The 13,045-nt window shown below is 51.1% G+C and overlaps 3 protein-coding genes across 4 annotated transcripts in view; 2 read left to right on the top strand and 1 right to left on the bottom strand.

Annotated features, from left to right (window-relative positions):
• Dnttip1 (deoxynucleotidyltransferase terminal interacting protein 1) overlaps nucleotides 1-3,558 on the top strand; it is a 23,346-nt gene extending 19,788 nt beyond the window's left edge. For both annotated transcript variants that reach the window (XM_005362910.3, XM_026787098.1), the window contains exons 11-13: nucleotides 1,895-1,966; nucleotides 3,053-3,108; nucleotides 3,208-3,558. In XM_005362910.3, the coding sequence (XP_005362967.1) occupies nucleotides 1,895-1,966; nucleotides 3,053-3,108; nucleotides 3,208-3,346 (267 nt within the window). In that variant the 3' untranslated portion in view covers nucleotides 3,347-3,558. The remainder of the gene's footprint in view (nucleotides 1-1,894; nucleotides 1,967-3,052; nucleotides 3,109-3,207) is intronic.
• A 1,132-nt stretch (nucleotides 3,559-4,690) lies between these two features.
• On the top strand, nucleotides 4,691-7,365 carry Ube2c (ubiquitin conjugating enzyme E2 C). Its single transcript, XM_005362908.3, has 6 exons — nucleotides 4,691-4,851; nucleotides 5,140-5,167; nucleotides 5,660-5,746; nucleotides 6,404-6,608; nucleotides 6,711-6,770; nucleotides 7,141-7,365. Exons 1-6 carry the CDS (start codon nucleotides 4,751-4,753, stop codon nucleotides 7,197-7,199), a joined length of 540 nt encoding a protein of 179 aa, XP_005362965.1. The 5' UTR covers nucleotides 4,691-4,750; the 3' UTR covers nucleotides 7,200-7,365.
• A 4,035-nt stretch (nucleotides 7,366-11,400) lies between these two features.
• Tnnc2 (troponin C2, fast skeletal type) overlaps nucleotides 11,401-13,045 on the bottom strand; it is an 8,988-nt gene continuing 7,343 nt past the window's right edge. The window contains exons 3-7 of the mRNA XM_026787274.1: nucleotides 12,450-12,501; nucleotides 12,210-12,353; nucleotides 12,013-12,127; nucleotides 11,719-11,855; nucleotides 11,401-11,475 (exon numbers count right to left, since the gene is read on the bottom strand). Coding sequence (XP_026643075.1) covers nucleotides 11,444-11,475; nucleotides 11,719-11,855; nucleotides 12,013-12,127; nucleotides 12,210-12,353; nucleotides 12,450-12,501 — 480 coding nt within the window. The 3' untranslated portion in view covers nucleotides 11,401-11,443. The remainder of the gene's footprint in view (nucleotides 11,476-11,718; nucleotides 11,856-12,012; nucleotides 12,128-12,209; nucleotides 12,354-12,449; nucleotides 12,502-13,045) is intronic.

Raw genomic sequence — 13,045 nt, 5'->3', positions numbered from 1 at the left:
TGGTTCCTGTCCTGGAATTAGCTCTTGTAGACCAGGCTGGCCTCAAACTCACAGAGATCCGCCTGCCTCTGCCTCCCGAGTGCTGGGATTAAATGCTTGCGCCACCACCGCCCGGCCTTCCTGTTGTCTTTGAGTCAAAATGCAAGGATTCTACTCCAGCACCACGTCTGCCTGCATGCTGCATTGCCTCCCACCATGATTAAATGGATAACTAAACCTCTGAGCTGTAAGGAGCCACCGCAATTAAATGTTTTCCTACATAAGAGTTGCATGCACCAGGCAGTCTGTGGCGCACACCTTTGATCCAGCACTCCGGAGGCAGAGGCAGGCAGAGCTCTTGAGTTTGAGACCAACCTGGTCTACAGAGCAAGTTCCAGGACAGCCAGAGCTTTTATACAGAGAAACCCTGTCTTGACAAACCAAAAAAAAAAAAAAAAGAGTTGCCATGGCCACATATCTCCACGGCCATAGAACCATAACTGAGACAGCTGTGCCTGGTTGTCCTACTTAACATTCTACAGATGGCACCGCTGGGTCTGGAGGGAGTCACCACCCAGACAGGTGCTAAGAAGTTCAGCCTTGTTTATCTTTGTCGAACTCTAGAAGCAGGTGGTTTACATGATGCTATTTCTTGACTTTTGTTTTAGGAAATACAGTCTTACCAGGAATTAGCACATGCTCACAGGCCCAGTACTCAGAGGCAAAGACAGGAAGATCCAGAGTTAATCCTAGCCTGGGCTACATAGTGATAACCTATCAGAAACCAAAAAGAAAGAAAGAAAAAAATTACTGACCACATGATAATTATAGGTGTTATAAGGCACTTGTGATCATTTTAAACAGGCTAGATCCAAAGTAACTGTCACTTGTTTCCAGAAATGCTGTATTTTAAGAAGGGTCTGACCATCTTAGTTAAGGTTTCTATTCCTGTGAAGAGACACCATGACCACTGAAACTCTTATAAAGGAAAAACATTAAATTGGGGTGGCTCACAGTTTAGTCCATTGTCATCATGGTGCGTATTGGTGGCTTGCAGGCAGACATGGTGCCGGAGAAGGAATTGAGATTCCTCCATCTTAACCTACAGGCAGTAGGAAGTGATCTGCAATACTGGGTGTGGCTTAAGCATAGAGCCTACACCATAGTGACTCCTACTTCTAGCAAGTCCATACCTACTCCAACAAAGTCACACTTCCCAGTAGTGCCACTCCCTATGAGAGGGAGGCAGTTATATTTAAGCTACCACAGGGACTTAAAAGAGAGTGGACACTAACCCAATCTCCAGCAACTAGTTTGCAACCCCAAGTTTTCTGGGCTTGGCTCAGTCTGCACTCTTAGAGATTCATGAGCCCTTGGCTATGCACACCCTAGACAGAGTCCCTGTAGTGTCTGAAAGAAAATGGCCCCCAAAGGGAGCGGAACTATTAAGAGGTATCGCCTTGTTGGAGGAAGTGTGTCACTTTGTGGGCGGGCTTTGAGTTTCCCATCATAATGATAATGGACTGAACCTTTGAAATTGTAAGCAAACCACCCTAGATAAATGAGCTGCCGTGGTCATAGTGTCTCTTCACAGCAATGAAAACTCTAAACCTGGCAGTGGTGGCGCACACCTTTAATCTCAGCACTCGGGAGGCAGAGGCAGGTGGATCCCCATGAGTTCAAGGCCAGCCTGGTCTACAAGAGCTAGTCCTAGGACAGGCTCCAAAGCTGCAGAGAAACCCTGTCTCAAAAAAAAAAAAAAAAAAAAAAAAAAAAAAAAAAAGAAAGAAAGAAAAGAGTAAAACTCTTAACTAAGACAGTCCGGTTGGTAAGAACTGTAAAAAAAAAGGGGGGGGGAGAGAAAAACCCTTCCTATTAAGCTAATGTGTTCCCCCACTGACTTTGTCCCTCACAGTACGCGGCAGATCCTCAGGACAAGCACTGGCTAGCTGAGCAGCATCATATGCGGGCAACAGGCGGAAAGATGGTGAGCATTGTTTTCACATGTGCCACTGCCAAAGACCCAACCAACCCAGGGACCATGAGTCCAGCTCTTCCCAACCAACCCGGGGACCACAAGTCCAGCTCTTGGTCACTGCCAAGGACCCAACCCACCCAGGGACCACGAGCTGTTGGCCACAGCTTGTCTCCAATTTGGTAGACTCCCTAAGCACCAGATGTTGACTTGAGTTTTTCGTCCTCCATTATATGACAAGTTTGAGGCTAGCCTGGGCTACATGAAACCATATCTAAAAAAAAAGGAGATGTGGCAGGCTGCTGGAGATATAGCTCAGGGGTAGAGTGCTTGCCTGGTATGTGTGTGAGACCCCAGGTTTAATCCCCAATACTAATTTTAAAACTTTATTACATCTCATTTAGTGTGCGTTGTGTTTGTGTATGTGGCACAAGCCTATAATCCCAGCACTTCTAAGGATAAAGCAGGGATACTGCAATGAGTTCAAGGCCAGCCTGGGCTACAAGAATTACAGGCCAGTCAGAGCTATAGGAACAAAAACAGATACCACGTGTGAGCTCAAGGACTGAAGGCTGTGGCCCTGTACAGACCTGGGAGAACTCGGTGCTACAGCCACTGCACAGCAGCGCTGCTGAGTGAACCCGCCCTTCTACACAAACTCAAAACCAAGTTGTCTAAGTCCCCAGGGCAAACACCACCTCCTCCCTTCTCCATATTCTGCTAGCTGTCACCATTTTGTTATAAACCACACAAGTCATGTGTGTAAAAGCCACAAATAATCAGCAAAGCCAGGCTCTATGACACATGCCTGAAATCCAGCTACTCAGGAGGCTGGGGAGACAGGGTCCGTTTTGAATCATGAAGTTCAGGAGATCAGGGACAACCTAAGCAACTTTTTTCCTTAGTCACTGGTATCTACTCCTCCCCCTGTAAAGTTGCTGTTGGAGCCATCCTCCAGTGTCTTCCTACACACTCTTCCCAGGTTATCGGTAAGCTGCATCCTGAGTCTGGCTGGTAGCAGGCCGTACACATTAATAGACTGTTTCTGAATCCATGTGAAATGACTCAGAGGCCTTAACCCCTCTCCCTTGCCTCCAGGCCTACCTTCTCATTGAGGAGGACATCCGAGACCTGGCTGCCAGCGATGACTACAGGTAAAACACAAGGGGCCTTTCTCGGACCTCCATCTGCCTCGGTGGGCACACGGATGAGGCCATCACCCTCCCTTTACCATCCCTCCAATGTCTCCCCAGAGGATGCTTGGACCTGAAGTTGGAGGAGCTGAAGTCCTTTGTCCTGCCATCCTGGATGGTTGAGAAGATGCGGAAGTACATGGAGACACTACGAACTGAAAATGAGCATCGTGCTGCTGAAGCACCGCCCCAGACCTGAGCCAGATGTTCTGGCTACTCCACTTGGCAGCCTGCCTCTAAGACCCTCTCTCCCAACCGGCTGAGGCCCTCCTGGGACTGGGTCTAGTTGATTCTTAGCAGCATTAAGCTGTACGTGAGCTAGTTTGTAGTGACTCACTGCAGAGCACCCGGACTGGCATGTGGTTCTGTTTTTAAAGTTATTGGACAATTAAACAGTTTGTAATAAACACAGATGGTGAGCCTGCTTTAATGACTGCCTACTGGGGGCTGATGAACAAGGGCTGAAGTACTGGGCACACCAGAAAAGGACCACCACAGGCCCACCCCTCATCTTACTAGGAAAACTGTGTCCTTTGCCAGTCTCCCTGTCCTTTTTCCAATTTAGGGAATGTTGAGCAATGACTGCTAGCCCCGCCGGGGGTTTGATGACCAAAAGGAAAATGCTGTTGGACTTTATTACCCCAGTGTTACAGGCTAACACTGACCTGCAGAGGTAGCACAGCAAACCTACCGGAGAACCATAAGACAATTACATTTGTGGAGACGACTGGGTGTCCGAGACAGGATCTGTGTGTGACCCTGACTGACATCAAACTTGGATCCGCCTGCCTCTGCCTGTGTTGGGATTAAAGACATTTTTGTTTCTTTGAGACAGTCTCATATAGCCCAGGCTAGCCTAAAGATAACCTGGGGTCTCCACCTTCCAAGGGATTCAGGCGTGCACCACCGGAACCACGTTTTCTAACAATCTGCTTCAACCGGCAACCTTAGGTTCACCTGCCTAAATTCTTTTTAAGTTCTTGGGACCCAAACAGGTAGTTAAGTCATTTTAAATAGGATGAGGAGAAAAAGACTTCCAGCTTGGGGGACGAGAGCACTGTCAAAAAGTGATCCCCGCTGAGCATATGCCTGAGGGACCACAAGGTGGGACGGAGGTCCAGCCACCGCCAGGCGTGTAGTGCTCTCAGTCTCAACGCTTGGGAAGTGAAGGCGAGGGGGGTGGTGTCAAGAAGTCAAGGTCACACCTGGCTGCGCGCGCAGCAGTGACCGGACTCTGGCTCCCTATGGACCCGGCGCCCGGTGTTGGAGGGGGGGGGGTGGCCGTGTAAACGTATTCTTGACCCTTTAATGGTCGGTCCAATGGCCACCAATCTGCTACCGGTTTGTTAGTTAATGGTAGCTCTCCCCGCCAATCGGCTGTCAGACATAGGCCCCGTCGTCCAATCGCGGCGCGTTACTGGGTGGCCTAGCGGTTGCGCAGAGGCAAAGCGCTCCGGGGCGCCCATTGGCTGGATCAAACCCAAGCTAGCCTGTGATTGGCTCTCGCTGCAGGAGAGTTAGGATTCAAACGCGGGCGGCGGCCCGGAGCCCCGCAGTTGCTCATTCGTCTCCGCAGTCCTGTTCCGCTGCCAGCGTCCTCGGAATGGCCTCGCAAAACCGCGACCCAGCTGCCGCCAGCATCGCCGCCGTTCGCAAGGGAGCCGAGCCCAGCGGGGGTGCCGCCCGGGGCCCGGTGGGCAAGAGGTGAGTAGTGCGGAGCTCATCCCCGGGCCTCATCCCTGGTAGCCGGTGAGGCATGGGACACAAGAGGGGCACCAGGAACGCAGGAGATGAAAGGCTGGGGGCGCTGCCAGGCCGCTCTCAGAAGACGCCCTAGGAGCTCTGGGCTTAACATGCAGCAGAAGGTTCACCCGGGTCCTCCTGTGGATGACGAGTGTGCCTTCGAAGAAGAGGCGAGGCCTCCATGACAGCTCCACATGATAGTCGGGTGGCAGCAGCCATGCCACAAGTGACCCCTACTTCTCTTTGCAGGCTACAACAGGAGCTGATGACCCTCATGGTGAGTGACGCCATTTTTTAAGATCAATTGGCCCTCCCTCTCATCCCTCACCCAATTATCAGTTACATTTCCGTCTTCAGGTTCCTTGCTAATCCGTTGGGTGTAATTTACTCTCTTATGGGAAATCCTCTGAACACAGCAGCCGGCTTCCCCGAGTCATGGGCTTATCTGGGCTCATCCCTGCCTACTTTCAGCCCCAGCTCTGACCTCACCCTCCCCACCCTTCTAGTCTCTTCAGACCTTGGAATTCTCTCTTCCGGTGGGCCTTTGCTGTATCCCCCTAAATATCAATTCACAGGTTCTAATGCCATATAATTAATTTAAATTTCATGTGCTTCCCTGTTCCATTCCTTCCTCCTGTGATTTGACTCCAGCTGCTCTGTTTAGGGCCTGACTATAATGCTATCAGGGCAGGCACTCCCCCAGTGACCCCTTTGGCTATGCCTGAAAGTGTACTCTGGAATCCAGCAGTTGGATGTCTTCTTCCCACAGATGTCTGGTGACAAAGGGATTTCCGCCTTCCCTGAATCAGACAACCTGTTCAAATGGGTAGGGACCATCCATGGAGCAGCCGGCACTGTAAGTGTGGTGTGGGACTTGGGGTCACTTTACTGAGTGTGACAGAGGAGGCGACTTGAGTCCCCTGTGCCTGTGGCCATGTTCTCTGAGTACAATGGGAAAGGGCTCTTTGGGCAGTGCCAGTTAGAGACCACGGTGAAGCGGGAGGCCACAACAAGCAGCTGCCCACTGCTGCGGATCTGGTTTTAAATCAGAAATTGGATCGGAGTCAAATCTGAATTTTTACTTTCTTTTATTTACCTTGCTGTTGTTTTTGGTTTTTGAGACAGGGTTTCCCTTTGTAGCTTTTGGGCCTGTCTTGGGACTCGCTCTGTAGACCAGACTGGCCTTGAACTTACAGAGCTTCATCTGCCTCTACCTCCTGGGTATTGGAATTAAAAGCGTGTGGCACCACCTCCTGGCAGAATTTTCACATTGACTAAGATACTAATTGCACTTCTCTGGTAGCCCTCAGGATGCCCCGTCTCAATCTTTTGACCAAAAGGTCACTGATATCCCCCCAGATAGGAAGAAAGCACCGGGAACCAACTTACCACATTCATTATCTGCTGGTCAGATTTCAGACTCGAAAGTCATGGCCTTATTTGGGGCTTGAATAGAATGTGGGGGTGAGGGGTGCACAGGGGACTTACTTTGCCCTTTTCCCCCCAATGCCAGGTATATGAAGACCTGAGGTATAAACTCTCACTCGAGTTCCCCAGTGGCTACCCTTACAATGCACCCACGGTGAAGTTCCTCACGCCCTGCTACCACCCCAACGTAGACACCCAGGGGAACATCTGCCTGGACATCCTCAAGGATAAGTGGTCCGCGCTGTATGATGTCAGGACCATCTTGCTGTCTATCCAGAGCCTGCTAGGAGGTAACTTCTGAGACCACCCACTCCTGCACACCATGGTGGGAGTTTGCCAGGGCTCCCCTGAACCTGCCTCTTAACCCTTGACTGTTCTTACTCCATCCACAGAACCCAACATCGATAGCCCATTGAACACACACGCTGCTGAGCTCTGGAAAAACCCCACAGGTCGGTTCTTCTCCAGCCTTCAGAGGGACCCTGTGATGAGTTGCCCTGTTGCTTCCTCCGTACTTAAATGGATAACGGGATCTTTGGGTAGAATGTGTCTCCTGACCCCGGGTGGTAGTGGTACCTGCAGATGCAGGCAGAACTCAAAGGAGTTCAGTTCAACACCAGCCTGGTCTACAGAGCAAGTTCCAGGACAGCCAGGACTACATGGAGAAGCCCTGTCTCCTGTACCTTTCCTGGACTCTGGAAGCAAGTCAATAAAGGAGCCAGCTAGATGGCAACAGTGGGGGATATCTACTGGGCAGGGAGAACAGGCCCTGCCGGCTGCCCCATCCTATCACTCACCTGAGACCTGTTTGTTCTCTTCCAGCATTTAAGAAGTACCTGCAAGAAACCTATTCAAAGCAGGTCTCCAGTCAAGAGCCCTGACACAAGATGTCCAGCTTCTCCTTGTGTCGTCTTTTTTCTTAGGTGGTCTGTCCTTTCCTTGATTTCTACACTGTGGTGTTATTTTTGTTTTATTTGTCTTTTTAACTTAAGTCTGCTTAAGCCTTTACAATGTATATTAAATAAATACACGTTGATTGTTTTTGTATAAGTTACCCTCAGCCAGTGGTACTTGGGACAAGAGGGGAGCTAGCTTAAGATCTGGGTGCTGGCCTGTTTGTTCCAGGGTTGGAAGCAGCTGATTGACAGTGGGGCTGAATGTAGGTTACTAGGGTGTGACCTTGTGTGTCTGCATATAGTCTTCACCAATAAAGTGGGTGTCACGATAATGCTTGTTTGCCTGGAGGTATAGCTCCCCGGCAGAGAGCATGTTGAATACCTGTGAAGTCCTGGGTTCAGTTCCAACCCCAGATTAATGTCCGTTTCTGAGTTACAGCATGCACTGTGACTGTCAGGAACAGTGCCAGTAGGGTTACAGATGAGGCTAAGCCAGACCCTTAAGCTCAAGAATGTGTAGGAGGGCTGGAGAGATGGCTCAGAGGTTAAGAGCATTGCCTGCTCTTCCAAAGGTCCTGAGTTCAATTCCCAGCAACCACACGGTGGCTTACAACCATCTGTAATGGGGTCTGGTGCCCTCTTCTGGCCTGCAGGCATACACACAGACAGAACACTGTATACATAATAAATATTTTTTTAAAAAAATGTGTAGGAGAGGGAAGCACTAGACACCCACTTTCTAACAGATGTTATATGGGGGGCTCAGGTTACCCTACAGCAGGTCCGAGCTCTGAACTCAGGTCCCCCACACATGGTTTTATGCCAGGGATTGGGGGGCACTTTCGCCTCCTGCTCCATCTCCATGAGGACCCTCCCCAAGTCGTCAGCTCAGCAAGCAGCTGGTTGTGCAGGCCTGTGGGAAGAGGGAGGCCAGGCAGAGGAACAGGCCTGTCAGGAAGGTTCTAGCCAGCCCCGTTAACTACTGTTAGCCCATCCTCAGTCCTGAGCCCTTACAGCCACATGTGGAAAAGGAAAATTGAATTGTCAGTTCAGAAGTTAGTGTTTCTCTTATAATCCATGTAATGTGGGCAAACCTACTTGGGATCTTGTCAGGGTTGCATTTCTGGTGAACCCCAGGTTACTTTTGCTGTGGTCTAGTTAACATACAAGATGTTGAGCAAAGGGTGTGGTTCGTGCATTAGACCCTGTGTTCAGTCCCCAGAAACACAGTAGCAGTCTGGTCTATGTGGAGTTCTAAGGCAGAAGCATGTTATCAGGACCCTATCTTATACACACCAAAAACTGGTATGAGTTCAGCACGATGAGACATGTCTGCAATTGTAGCAAAGGAAAAAGGTGTGGTCCTGGAAACGGCACAGGTGCCACCTAGAACAGACTTAAGAGGACGCCTAAGAACTGGAGTGCTCGGAACCATCCCCCGCTCCACACTAAATCGGCTCCAGATGAATGCTGGAGTGGCTGTATTTGTGTGTCTGCCTTGGAAGGCTGGGACGTGTGGTCCTTAAGGTGGTGTTGGTCAGCTGACCTCCTCTGTCACAAGAACCCAGAGTTGTAACTAGTTAAGAACAGTGGTGGCACATGCCTTTAATCCCAGCACATGGGAGGCAAATCTGAGTCCCAGACCAGCCTGGTCTACAGAGTTGAGTTCCAGGACAGGTGGATCTCTCTGAGTTCAAGGCCAACCTGGTCTACAAGAGCTACAAAGGGCCGGGCGGTGGTGGCGCACACCTTTAATCCCAGCACTCGGGAGGCAGAGGCAGGCGGATCTCTGTGAGTTCGAGGCCAGCATGGTCTAGAAGAGCTAGTTCCAGGTCAGGAACCAAAAAGCTACGGAGAAACCCTGTCGTCTCGAAAAAACCAAAAATTAATAAGAAACCTGAGCTACTAGGCCAATCAGTTTATAATTAATGTAGACCTCTGTGCGATTTTTTTGGGACTTAACGGCTGCAGTACAGGGCGGGGCAGGAACCTCAGTCAACAGGAAGGAAAGAAAGACCCTTTTGGCTGCAGTTTAGAGTAAGGAAGATAATACCTTATCAAGAAGTAAGGTGGTGACTTGAGCTAAGACGGAATGGGCAACAACAGCACATAGTAGGTACTGGATAAACATTGGCGTTTTCTAACACCAGCACTGGAGCGGGCTGAAAGCAGAAGCTCGGAGGTATACAAGTGGAGCAAGAGGGGAAGAGGAACCGGAAGCTGCTTGCCAGCAAGCCTGACAATCTGAGTTCAATCCCAGGTCGCTCGAAAGGAGAATGTCTCCCAAAAGCTGTCCTCTGACCTCTCTATGTACCCATATAACATAATACACACCCACAAACACATGGGACATAAATGTAATTTTAAAAAAGTTTAAGTGGAGGGGCTGAGGAGATAGCTCGGTGGTTAAGAGCACTTGTTGCTCTTGCAGAGAACCTGGGTTCGGTTCCTAGCACCCACATGGTGGATCCTAGCCATCTGTAACTCCAGTTTCAGGGGATTCAATACCATCTTGTGTCCTCAGGTGCCAGGCAAAGGTGGTGCCAGACACACATGTAGGTGAAACATTCACACTCATAAATCTAAAAGAATAAAAATGTTTCCGTGGGAAGAAGACAGAACAGGGATGGAGAGGGTGGGTTGTAATCATGAATAAAATAACGGTAAAATTCAGGGTTTCAAGAATGGTGGCAGGCTGGCTGGCATGGTGGCGCACACCTTTAATCCCAGCATTTGGGAGGCAGGCCGCTCAGATCGCTGTGAGTTTGAGGCCAGCATGGTCTACAGAGTGAGTTCCAGGCTAGATAGGGCTACATAGAGAGATCCTGTCTCAAGAAGAAAGAAAAGAAAAAGAACAGCAGTAAGGGTGACCCTAATATTAACAAAAGATACACATGCTATATACAATGGAATGGAGTAGAAATGTGGCCAGTGGCCCTGCATTTGCCTAGCGTGTACCTGGGCCCCATCTCCAGAACCATGTAAGTGCCAACATTTATTTACTTTTTTTAAAAATTTTTTTAATTAATTATTTACTTATTATGAGTACAATATTCTGTCTGTGTTTATGCCTGCAGGCCAGAAGAGGGCACCAGACCTCATTTACAGATGGTTATGAGCCACCATGTGGTTGCTGGGAATTGAACTCAGGACCTTTGGAAGAACAGTCAATGCTCTTAACCACTGAGCAATCTCTCCAGCCCCCAGTGCCAACATTATTAAATGTTTGCTCTGTGTCAGGAGCTGTTCTACTTCATCCACAATTACTCTAGAACTCCTGTCCCCCGTAAGTATTCGTTATCTTCGTTTTACAGATGAGGAAACTGAGACACAGAGAGGTTGGATTTATCACAGGCAGAGAGGGGTCAAACCCAAGGCTAATTACTGCCCTCAATTAGTTCTGGCTTGGTAGCAATTGAGTGGTAGGGAAGGTTAATGGCGCTGTCTGAATCACTGGGGGCTGAGATCCAGGGAGGAGACGGAATCTGAGCCCGGGCTTATGGGTTGACGAATACGCCAGGTTCCTAAGAAAGGCACATCCTTCGGGATAGAATTTCACTTTAGCTAGGTCACGCCTTAGGCCCTTTGGAGAAAAATGGAGGGGGCTGAAGGGAGGGAGATGAGGGACCAAAGAAAGGACGCTCTCTTCCAGCTTTGCGCCTGAACAAAGTAGTTCATGCAGCTGTCTGGGGTGGATGGAAAGATCCCTCCTCCTCAGGATGGACCTGCAGAGTGTGAACGTACTGCACCTAAGACCCAAGAGTTTCCAAAAATGGTGAGGGAAAAGAAGCGTTGCCCCCTCCCGGGTTCCAGCTTCCACACACCTTCGCCCTGTCTCAGGCGCTTTTGCTCGACCGGTGGTCAGGTCACCCAGCGGCTCCCCTTCCTGCAGCCCACTTGCCGAGCTGCCCACGGCCAGCGCCTGCTGCAGGTAGAACCTGTAGAGCCGGTCGAGCACCGCCAAGCACTCCACCGCCCGTGCCTCTGGCTCGCGTGACCCAGTTCCTTTTCATATACCGCCGATCCCCGATCCCAGCCAGGCAACCCCTAAGATCCCTTACCCTCAATCATTACCCCGGCAGTCAGGCCAGCTTTGCAACGTCAGCTTTTATTCCTTCCAGTCACAAAGTCCGGAGGAGCGGCCCTTCCCTGGTGGGGCGGGGAAGGCAAGGGTGGAGTTGTCCACACCCAGGGGACCTGCGATCTGGGTGGAAACGAAGGCCGGCTCCTTACTGAACGCCCTCCATCATCTTCAGGAACTCTGCGGAGAAAAAGAGGGAAGAGCTCAGGGGTACCTCTCCGGGGGCAGAGACCTGGCCTGGGCTCTCCACTCGCAGAGGGGCGCCTAGTCGCTCTAAGCGGCCGGAGCACCGTACCGGGCCTCAAGACAGTGGGAGGGAACGTAATCAGGCTACGCCCAGCCCCACCTACAAAGCTCAGAGCTCCCTCTGGCCCTCACCGCCCAGCCCCACCTACAAAGCTCAGAGCTCCCTCTGGCCCTCACCGTCGAAGTCAATGCGGCCATCGTTGTTCTTATCTCCGTCCTTCATCAGGGATTCGATCTCCTCATCTGTCACGTGCTCCCCAGAAGCTCGGAAAATCTCAGCCAGCTCCTCAGCATCAATGTAGCCGTCTGCGTTCCTTTGGGGGGAAATGGACAGAGCAGGACACAGAGAACCGGTGATTGCTGGAGCCATGCCTCAGCTCACACCCTGACCCTGGCCAGCCTGCCCATTCTCTTCAGGCCAGCAGGCTCTCCATCTGCTCCCAAGTCCGTGAACCCAGACCCCACACGCACCTGTCAAAGATGCGGAAACACTCTGCCAGCTCTTCCTCGCTCTTCCCTTTCGCATCCTCTTTCATCTGGCGCACCATCATGACCAAGAACTCCTCAAAGTCGATGGTACCGCTGCCTGCGGGGAGCGGGCCGCACACTTAGCCCAGCACGCCCTGAGCCTCTCCCCACCGCGCCCTGTCCTGGATGACCCAACTCACCATCCTCATCCACCTCCTCAATGATGGCATCCAGTTCCTCTTTGGTGGGTGTCTGCCCTAGCATCCTCATCACGGTGCCCAGCTCTTTAACGCTGATGTCCCCGCCACCATCAGCATCAAACATGTCAAAGGCAGCCTTGAACTCTACCAGGGGGAGAAGCAGAGAGGGATGAGTGAGGCCGGTTGGATTGTCAGCCTCCCACCTAATCTCCTCTCCCTCAGTGGCACATTCTCACTCACCAGCGATCATCTCCTCGCTGAGGTAGGACCTGGCCTCGGCCTGTTGGTCCGTCTGGAGAAAACAAAGAGAGAATCAAGAGCGCAGAAGGGCAGAGGCTCACCTCAGTTTCATCCTCCTCAGCCCCGCTTGTTAGGAAGTGCCCCTGGGCCCTCCAGAGCTACTCCAAACCTACTGCCCCGCTCAGGTAGCCCTCAGTGCCCACTGCCAGTGCCGAGGAGAGGGGGCACAGACGATGCCCATAGTTTTCTCATTTATCCTCTGGAGCCGTAGAAAAGAGCCAAGCCAGGAAATCCCCCATCCCAGCAAGTCACACTTCCTGGGCCGCCTTGCCAGGACAATAAAAAATGTGGGGAAGGAGAGGGTTTGGGATATGGTAGCACCAGAGATTTTCTAGTTTCCCCTGTCTCCTAACGCTGCTTGGTACTTGACAAGTGGCCATAAATACTTGTCCTGAACTAAACAACGGAGTGCAGAGTCACAGGACACCTGCCAAGTGCTCAGAGGCTGAGCCCACAAGAAGACATGGGCAGCTTCGCCTCAGAGGCGAAGTTTCACACGCGGTCGTTGGAGTAGACCCCTCAGGCACTATGGGTAG

This window comes from Microtus ochrogaster, linkage group LG8 (assembly GCF_000317375.1).
Source record: "Microtus ochrogaster isolate Prairie Vole_2 linkage group LG8, MicOch1.0, whole genome shotgun sequence".
Classification (NCBI taxonomy): domain Eukaryota; kingdom Metazoa; phylum Chordata; class Mammalia; order Rodentia; family Cricetidae; genus Microtus; species Microtus ochrogaster.
The sequence above is the reverse complement of the archived record's forward strand: the minus strand, read 5'-3'. Positions and strand labels throughout refer to the sequence as shown.

Excerpts from the sequence above, each read along its gene's own strand:
- Ube2c (XM_005362908.3), top strand. The coding sequence starts at position 4,751 with ATGGCCTCGCAAAACCGCGACCCAGCTGCCGCCAGCATCGCCGCCGTT. Across the intron at positions 5,747-6,403 it reads TCCATGGAGCAGCCGGCACT|GTATATGAAGACCTGAGGTA; the intron begins GTAAGTGTGGTG and ends CCCCAATGCCAG. Across the intron at positions 6,609-6,710 it reads TATCCAGAGCCTGCTAGGAG|AACCCAACATCGATAGCCCA; the intron begins GTAACTTCTGAG and ends CTCCATCCACAG.